We start from the raw sequence: 10,102 nt of genomic DNA, 5'->3' as shown, positions 1-10,102 counted from the left end.
ATCTTTTATATGCATAAAGTGTTTTTAAGGACCATAAGTCCTTAAGACTTTAAGACAATTATGTCTCCTAAAGCCTACTTGTCTCCCATACCTTTAAAGCATTGTTTCTTTCCTTTTAAATAATCAAAAACCCCATCACTTGCATGCAAGCATGCATTCTCACGGTTTTAAGAAGAATAAAGAAGTCAAACTTGGTAAATTTTATAAACTCTTTTATAAAATATAAACCTTAACATTTTGGTAAAAGACAAAAAGTCATTTTGGTTCAAAATGGTGTACATGACTTAATAAATCATACCATATGATATATTATGTTACTTGCTAATGAAAATTATAATTTCCATGAAATAAATAATTTTCAATTTAATTATAAGAGTTTATTGAATATTTATTAGAATCAATTTCTAATAAATAATCAAGTATATCAAGTTGTTGTAAGTGTGACTCATTAGTATCATATGTTAATTAGAAATATCACTTTAATAGTTTAATATGATTCTTGAGCATACTAAATTTTTCACTTAGATGTTGGACCATCATCAAAAAAGAGAAAGACAAAAGTCATTGCATCCAAATTATTCACAAACATGATTGAAAAGGGCATGTATATGAAGAAAAACCAAATGAAGATTTTGTAAACTATGTTGAAGAGTCGAGGATCATAGGTGGTTACCCTAAATAAATATACAGGTTTGTTTTAGTTTTACGGAAAACTTCACTAGGGTAGGAGTGTGGAATGGCTTGGACGATTGTATCAAACTAATATTTGTGAAGACAATATATGGTGTTGATTATTTTTGGTGTTAAAACTAATATTTCTATTATGGATTTTAAAAAATTTGGAGGGAGAACCTTGTTAATTTTCAAGTAATAAAGATTTTTTTGTAGTAGAATTTGTCTGAATTTATAGATTTTGAACAATTTTTGTGGGGAAACTTTTTTAATTTGAAATGATGTCGTTTTTTAACATCATTTGTTGTCATCTTCTAAGATCATGTTTGATACATTTTAATTTGGGTTAGTGACACAAAAGTCATTATTTATACAAACTTGTTTTGAACTTCTTTTTGTTCCTTATATGTCATTATATTTTGAAAAACTTTCATTTTTAGGTTTTTGGCCGGCAAACATGTTATGATGACATAAAATTTTGTATCAAATAAATATTTATCCCCAATATATTTTTTTTTTTGAAACAGCAAACTATTTTACTCATATTCTAATCCTAAACACCACTTATGTCTCCTAGTGAGACTTGAACTCATGACCTCTCATTTGAGAGAGTCACTCTTTACCGCTAAGCTAAATATCCTTTGGTATTTATTCCCAACATTTACGTCTCAGTTTGCGTTTTACCCTAGCATTATTTTGTTTCCAATAATCCATTACATTTTGGAATTTTTTTTTCATTTTTAGCCATTGGTTGGTCACCAGCGGGTATTTCAAAACGTAATAGCTTAAGATGAAAAAAAAAAAAAAAAAAAAAGGAATAAGCGTTGAAGGAAAGAGTATCCAAATAGCATTTTACACAATAACAAATAAAGCATTGGCTCACTGGCTAATAAAAGCTTTTAAATTATGTCATGTCATCGTAATTCAAATCAACAGAGTGCCTATTTATATATAAAGTATTTTTTTCAAAATACAATGACATGATGAAAATTAATTTGGAAGTACTTGTTGTAATAAGAAAATATGAAAGTATATAATAAGGGAAAAAATATATTGACATTTCTTGTATTTAACCTTTAAAATTATGGACTGTCATTTCATTTCTTTGGTTGGTTTCTCAACCACTGACATTAGAAATACTCAATTCTTTGTTAGATTAATTAAAGTCGATTTAGCAAATTTGATTGGTTTAGAGATTGGCATGTAGCATTGTTTATTAGATGTCATAGGTGCAAGACTTACGCTATGTGTTTTCCTTTAATATAAAAGATCAATTGGGGTTACAAAAATATAATGTTACGAAAAGAAGAAATATTTGTCTCATGTATTTTACCATTAAAATAATGAGAAAATAGATATCACCTTGTTATATTTTGACTTTCAATCTTATTTTTCAAATAAAAGTAGTAACTAATTTTAGTACTCTTCAATCTATCACTTACAACATTAGTTCATTCAAATTTAAACTATAGTTCATATACATGTAACATTCTAAAAAGCCTAATGCACTGCCTTCTTCCTTTAAATCTTTTCAAAGCTCAAGCTTTTCAGCCATTAAAAGATTCAGTGGTTGCAAAGAAAAAGAAACAAGGTGGAAGAATAGTTGAACATATATCAAGAATTCCAATTATCTTACATTCTTACTACAAATTTGCAGCAACTCCTTCACATCTCTCATCTCATCATCTGTTCTTTCAAGAAATCAAACTACAACTCACAATCAAAGAATTTAAGAGATGTTTGATAAGGTTTGAAGTTTGCACATAAGGAATTGGGTACCAAAATGACTAAATGACCCATGCATGATGATTATGCACTTGAAAACGATCTCTTTACTCTTTTTTTTTTAGTAAATAAAGAGTTGTGAAACATATATGTGATTTGTGTTTTGAATTTATATAAATGGAAATAATTCCAATGTCTGCCTACACAAAAAAAAAAAAAAAACAAAAAAAAAAAAAAAAAAAAAAAAACTTTTTCAATAGTGGTGGCAATTTCGGTTCGATGTGTTTCTTCTACTTTGAATGATTCTATTTGTGTGTGATTCTAGTGAAGTGGAAAAAGGAAGTGTTTAATTACATTCTTGTGGATGTCTTTTATCTCAAGTTACTCCATGTTTGGAGGTGGAAGTTTCCAGAAGTTCCATGAGTTATAATCCTCCTACAAACAAACACAACAAATTAAACATTGCTAAAGAAAATGTATCATAAATTTAGGGTTTCTTTCTTGGAAATATTTTATGGGTAATGATGTTTGTCTGGATAAAGTGTTGTATACATAAGTTTTGTTTCTTTTCTACATCGAATAAATTGTCTGTATGAGATTAAATGACCATTTTACCCTTACATTTCCAAAAAGAATAATTTTATATTAGTTATCAACTTTAACTTGAGAGGACTTTTAGGCAAAAAAGAGTTTTTAAAAAAGCATTTGGATTATAGCTTTTGTGGGGGGAAAAAGTTAACAAGTCAAAAAGTTGTTTTTTGAAAAGTTTTTTCACTTAGCTTATACATGTTTTAAGTGGTATTTTAGGGTAATATTGTCTTTTACAACCCAACAAGTTATAAGGAGTTCTGAAAAGTTAGAAACCTCAACTTATTGAAATCTCCTTTTTGAAGAAATTATTTTAAAAGTCCTCTTCATATCGCCAAACACTTTTTTTGACTTATTGACTTTTCAAAAAGTGAATAAGTTGTTTTTAAATGGAATCCCAAACACCCTCGAAAAAGAAAAAGGACAAATAGGTAAAGGGTTAGTTTCTTTATACATTAAGCCACGTTTTTTTGGCTTAACCCCTTAAACTCATTCTTTCTACATTATGTCATAAGGAAACAACTATGTATGATTTTACATATTAAGTAATTAACCCATTAAGTGTTTCATTAAGTCAAAAATAAACACAACAATGGAGTGAATCATAAAGACAAGTTGTAGAAATTCAAACCTCTTCATGCACAGATATTGGAGGGAAAATGCCATTGACAAGAGCATGAAGTGAAGCATATGATTTTGAGTCGATGCATCGGTTCACTACAACCTCTCCCTATAAACTCCAAAATACAAAAATTATAATTTTAACTTATGATTGTTGAATTTAACGAATGCTAAGAACATAATTATTAATGTTTTTATGTAACCTTAGGATTGATTATGAAGATTTTTCCCTTTGGTATTCCAACTTTGACATAACTAAATTCGTCTGTATCTCGGTTTCCAAAGCCAGCATAGAATGGATTCCTATCGGATGGAAAACATGCCTTGATATCCTGAGGATCCGAAATAATAGCTATGAGGGTCATTTTTGTCATTTAACATGAACCATTAATGAAGAAACACAACTCCTTTTGTCCCATGAAAATTTGTTTGTATGAAACTAATATTTAATTTACTTTCACAAGCTTCTTCTATTCTTATCTTTATTAAAAGGGTATTTTAGACATTTGACAAATAGTCAAACGATTTCCGAAATTATGTGTCAAATTTCTTTGTTTATATATACATACTCACCTCCAAGCAAGCAATTTTGAATTCGTGTGGAGCTCTTCTTATAACTGCAAAAGGGTAGTAAAGTAATTTTAGATACCCATTCATAGGAGTTATGAGACTTAACAGTAACATCCCACATGGGCACAATAGTCAATCTATCTACTTTTTTAAACCAAAAGTGATCTCAATACAAGATTATATAAAAAAAAAAAAAAAAAAAAAAAAAAACAAGATTATATTATATTAAAACATTACCTTCACGAAAAAGAGAAGGAAAAAGTCCATCAGGAGAAATAACAACAGGCCCATCTGGCAAAGCCTTTCCATCCTACAAATTAATTATTTGTTAATTCGCCAAAAATAATAATAATAATAATTCTCCTTTTATGGAAAATAAAGAATTAATCTTTATTAAACCTGTTTTAGGTTGAACAAGAATTGTCTAGTGATTGATGCTTGAGAAATTGCCCGAGCACTTAAATAAAGCATTTGATATCCATTTTCCTACAACATGAAAACAATTCATATATTGAAAAAAAAAAAGTGATGTTTCTTTTTAACAAAATATAGAAAAAAAAAAAACAACTTGATAGTATTAATTTTAGTCCTCAAGATTCTCTTATTTGTCATGATTAGAGCATATAATAGTCAAAATACTTATATTAAAACTACAAATGAGTCGAATATTGCAATTTTTAATTTTTACAACAAACCTTAATCCCTGAAAATAGATGTGTTACACCAATATGAGACCAATCTCTTCCAACCAAGGGCATAAATTGTCCAAGAACATCAGATCTGTAAGAAAGGAGCACATGTGTTTTTATTTAAGATTTAAATGAAAAAATAATTTCCAAATTCTAATGCTCTACAGATAATTTAATTCAATTGTTGTGTGTACATATATGATTTTAAGTTTTTCAGATTTGTTAGTGGCATAGCACTTGAAATGAAAAAATTGTTAAAATTGATGCTATAAACATAAGAACTAACAAAGAATTACTCGGATGAATTTGCAAGATAGGTCCACAAGTTTATGGAAACAGCCAAACAGTCCCTAAACTATATGCATTTTCAAACACACCATACAAGATTCAGTAAATTGCAATACTTTTCTATGCAGTTTCCCCTTAAATATTAATATGGTTTTATAAGAGGCAATCATGCTCCAACATTTCACAATTTAAAGAAAGGGGTAATATGGGAAACTTAGCAAAATAACGAGCATCTTATTAGTGGAGGGGTAATTTAGGTATTTTACCTCATTTGAGCTTGTTACAACAGAGTACTTACCTAACTTTTTTCCATCAACTACAAACTACAAAGCAACTCTTTCTTAAATATCAATGTGCAAGTGATAATAACAATTAATCATTGGCTAAATATAAACTAAACACACCACAATTATCCAACTTTATCTTCAAAAAAAAAAAAAAAAATCTTACTTTGTAATTGTTCCATCAACATCTGAGATGACAATACGAGTATCCCACCTCCACAAATAAATGCTAGCATCTACCTGAGACACATATACATCAAGTAAGCTATAAAAACAAGATACAAAAAAAAAAAAAGAAAAAAACAAATTAGAGGAAGTTTTGTTAACCTTTTGAGGCCCTAAAACCGATGTTGAAAATGTGAAGGTTACTGTGTTTTTCCCTTCTGATAAATTCAAAGAAGCTAATTGCTCAGATGTTGGAGTAAGTGATCTTGTATGCTTATTTGAACTTGGTGTAGATGCTTCTGAATCAGGTATAATGTCAATATCTGAATCTTTTTTAGTGATTTGTTCTTTTGGAGAAACGTTTCTACTTCCCATTCTTCTAAATGGCCATAGACTCCAACTTCCACCACCTACACATACAATTTCCTCTTCAAATCTTGATGACTACAATACACTCTGTTTCTTTTTTACTTAATGGATTTGATGTGAACAAAACTTAATCTATACGTGTGTGTTTCTTTTTGAAGGAATACAGAAAGAATGACTTAATAGAGAAAGTTAGAGAAATGAGTCTTTCTACATTAAGTATGACCTTTTTACAATCTTGTCCTCACTAGTTTTGTATCATCATTGATCCTAAATTTCACTTCACCACTTAATATTAAAGCACTGTATTTCACATATATTTCTTATCTAGACGTTTTAGTTTGAAAAAAAAAAATAATAACCCAATTTTAGCATTCTACTATGAAAATTCCTTTGTATATGGATGACAACATTGCTAAAATTGGGTACATTTTTCAAGGGTTAATCTCAAAAAAAGACCTTATATTTTTTGTTTTTTCCAGATGAAACCTCAAATTTATTTTTTGCATGAAAAAGACCTTGTATTTTTTCATTTTTTCCGATCTGGCCCTTTCAGTCGTTTTTTTTCCAAAAAAAATTGTAAAATGTGGGTTTTTTTCGAGAAAAGCTTAAAAGTTGAGGGTTTATTTGGAAGCATTTAGAAGGTTGAGGGTTTTTTCGGGAAAAAAAAAATACAAAGTTGAGGGCTTTTCGGGAAAAATGAAAAAAAATACAATGTCTTTTAAGGCAAAAAATAAATTTGAGGTTTAATCCAAAAAAAAAAAACACAAAATATAAGGTCTTTTTTTGAGATTAACTCATTTTTCAAAGTACAATAATGTAATATTAAGAAATGAAAGTAGGATTCTATATTTCTATACAACACAAATCAATGAAATTGCATTGAAAATTGTTAGTGTTCTTGATATTAATTATCAAAATATATGTATATGTAGAGTAACCGAATAAGTGATTTCTAAAGTCTATTTTCTTGATTTAAACATAAAATGCAAGAAACAATCTCTTACCATTTGCAATGTCACCATCTTTAAGATCCTTTGTCAATGTGTCTGGATTTTGTGATAACTCTTTCTCCAAATTTGCTTTTATGATCCTTGAAGCATCTTCCCTAACCAAATCCCAATTCGATGATCTAAATTTATTAACAGGAGAATAAAATTGTGAATCCTCATGATTATCTTGAATTGGATCATCAAAATGAGACCACATGTTTGGAAGTGATTTCGATTGCATCCCAATTTCCTCTTTTGTAATTTCACGATTCATAGGAATATCAACATTACTTCTATACCTTTTAATGTTCCCCTTCACCACTTTATTCTCACCTTTCGATTGTTCTTGATGGATTTTGACTGGTGGAGGATTGACTTTTAGCTCGGTGTTGTTGAAACTCGGTTTTGAATCTTCAACATCACTAAAGATAAATTGTTCTTCCACAATTTGTTCGGATACTTCTTGTATTACAATGGAATCACCATTAACATCTTGGAATTCGGATTCCAATGGTGGAGAAATTTCATTTGATTCGTTTACTTCAAATGTACTACATGAAACAACTACAGAAGCATCTCCTTCTTCATTAGATGCAACTTTTGTCACAATCTTTAAAGGCCCTTCACCATTTATTAAATCCATTTCTGCACCATTTTCATCATCCAATCGAGTTCTTGAACACTCTTTAGAAACACTTTCTTCTTCTTGAATCTCTTTATCAACAATGGAAGTCTCTGGCTTATTTACAAAGTGTTGTTCATGTAAAACCAAACTCCCTTCCAATCTTCCACCAGTGATTTCCATTTCCCCATTATCTTTTCTTGATTCTTTATTACAATCGTTCATGTTACTTCTTGATGAAAAATTGGTTGACCAATTCATCTCCAACAAATCGGCTGCAATCTCACCCTCCATTGTCATTCTACCAACATTTGAATCATTTTCTTCCTTTGACAAAATGTGTTCATTCATCGATCTTCTCCCAAGAACAAACCCTAAAATCCTAGACCTTTTAGAGTTATTCCTACCCAAAACCTTACCATCAACCGAATTAGAATCATCATAATCATAATTCATACTTTTGGACTTGACTGTGATCTTTTCATGGTTTTTCCCATCTATTTCTTCACACATGGAAGAATGTGATGAAACTGAATGAGATGAAACTGGTTCTACTACTTCCTCCTCTGAATCAATCTCTCTGAGAAAGTAAGCCTCCCCTCTTGGATCTAAATACATATTGAAACCCACATCAACCCCATTAACATTAATGTCAACAACTCGCTCTTTTGCTTTCAAAACCCCTTGAAATTTCCCAAATCGAACATACCAAGGAGATGATTTCAAGCTACCATCTTGTTGTTGAACAACAACCATGTCAACAGCGCCACCAAATGGATGAAAAGGGCCTGAAACAGTGTAAACCCCTTGACTGATATAGCTACTTAATTTCCCTACAGCATACATGCTTCCCTAAATTGAAAGGTTCAAGATTCACACGCCCAATTTCACTAAAATCTCGTCATCAATTTGAAGAGATTTGAAACAAGACGCGAAATCTTGTAAACGGTTGTTTCCAGTAAACCCCGATTGTCCAAATTCCTCGACCAGTAGGCGACCAAACTAAATAAGATCAAATTTTGGGGATACCTTATTGATTCCCCACACGAAATGCGAAGCTGATTCCGAACTCTAGACGTTTCAATTAAAAACCAGAAAAGCGCCTCTAGCGAACTGTAATTGGAATCAAAGATGGAAGCTTGACTACGAAAAATTGCTAAATTTAGATACAAGTAGACAATTCGGAATTGATTGTTTTTTTTTCAAATAAAATAAAGAACAAGCAATATCAGATAGATTGAATTATTACACAGTTGGCAAATGGGGAAAAGCATATTCTTTTCAGAGGATTCGATTGTACCACAAACCCATGACGGATTGATGATGGTTTTCGGCACAGTCATAGAAAATGACAGCCCTTCCCTTCTTCACATCCCTTGTATTTCCCGATTCTTGTTTCATCTTCTTCTTATATTCCACAAATCTATGGATGAAAATTGAAATAAGAAGGAATGAAAATGGGGAACGAAGGGGCTGAGTCGAGATACTGGGCCTGGAGGGAGAAACCCAGTTATGGTCGTGTTAAAGAGAGACAAAGGTTGAAGGCGTAAAGGTTAATTTTTGCAATTCGGGTTCTGCTCGTTCGATTCTTTTTCTTTGAAAATGTCGATGAATCGTAGGAAACAGAGTCAGATTGTAGTTAATGATGGAGGTTGGAGTTGGTGTGGAGACGGGGCGTTGGGGATATAATGGTCAATTAACACGCCGATGATTTGATTTGATCGTAATATCTAATGTTTTTATTTTTAATTTTTTTTTTACTAAAAGACATCACTACACCTAGTTAATATTTTTATAAATTAAAATTGATTATAAATAGTTAATTATAGGTTGATTTTTTATAAAAATTATTCATAGGATGTCTAAATATGTCTTATTAGGATCACCGTTTTTTTTCGGTGTTAACATATCGATGTGTACGGTAATCAGTGTTGTAAAATCGTCGAGTTAGCCGAATACTCCTCTGAGTACTTGTTACTCGGCCCCTTACCGATGTGAGTTACAGAATCCTGAGTACTCCGCGATCGGCCCCTTACTGAACTGAACAATGTTGTAAAACTCGGCCAACTTGGTGATTAATATGTATAATATACTTAATGATTTATTATTTAACACACACATGTGATTGTTACTACATATATATCTTAAATTTTTCAGTAATTATTCATAAAGTGATACCATTATATGTTTTTTAGTTTTTATGTATTCACATATATCTAATTTTTTTTTTATATATTTGTATCAACTTATGATTTTGACATATATAATTTCTTTAAAAATATTTCTACATGAAATACCAAATCCGAGTACTCTCTGAGTACCGTCGAACAGGTACTGAGTAACGAGTTCTACAACCTTGACGGTAACTAATGTATTTTTAAATAGTTATTTAAGGAAATTATATATATTACTAATCGTTAAAAGGTTGGTGAACGAGAATCTGTTAGGATTTGTATTTAAGCCACATATTTTCCAAGGTTTTAAATATTTACCACAGCACTTACTATTAATTGTTAAAAG

General features: G+C 30.4%; 1 protein-coding gene across 8 annotated transcripts; it reads right to left on the bottom strand.

Annotated features, from left to right (window-relative positions):
* Window positions 1–1,818: 1,818 nt before the first annotated feature.
* Window positions 1,819–9,252, bottom strand: LOC111885894 (phosphatidate phosphatase PAH2). 8 transcript variants are annotated; one of them, XR_002848258.3, is made up of 11 exons: window positions 6,976–9,252; window positions 5,765–6,012; window positions 5,604–5,677; window positions 4,872–4,956; window positions 4,576–4,662; window positions 4,414–4,486; window positions 4,180–4,223; window positions 3,810–3,938; window positions 3,617–3,722; window positions 2,752–2,832; window positions 1,819–2,358 (listed from the first exon to the last, which is right to left on the bottom strand). XR_002848258.3 is itself a non-coding variant. In XM_023882136.3 (11 exons), the coding sequence occupies exons 1-10, from the start codon at window positions 8,426–8,428 to the stop codon at window positions 2,779–2,781; spliced, it is 2,346 nt and encodes a 781-aa protein (XP_023737904.1). In that variant the 5' UTR covers window positions 8,429–9,250; the 3' UTR covers window positions 1,827–2,358; window positions 2,752–2,778. The 8 variants fall into 8 exon arrangements, 6 of the variants coding, with proteins under 6 accessions (XP_023737904.1, XP_023737902.1, XP_023737903.1 ...); XM_023882136.3 differs by having other exon boundaries at window positions 1,827–2,358; window positions 3,617–3,715; window positions 6,976–9,250; XR_002848256.3 differs by lacking the exon at window positions 1,819–2,358 and adding an exon at window positions 2,365–2,597.
* Between the last annotated feature and the right edge of the window lie 850 nt (window positions 9,253–10,102).

Source organism: Lactuca sativa, chromosome 4 (genome assembly GCF_002870075.4).
Source record: "Lactuca sativa cultivar Salinas chromosome 4, Lsat_Salinas_v11, whole genome shotgun sequence".
Classification (NCBI taxonomy): domain Eukaryota; kingdom Viridiplantae; phylum Streptophyta; class Magnoliopsida; order Asterales; family Asteraceae; genus Lactuca; species Lactuca sativa.
This window is presented reverse-complemented; position numbering and strand designations above follow the sequence as displayed.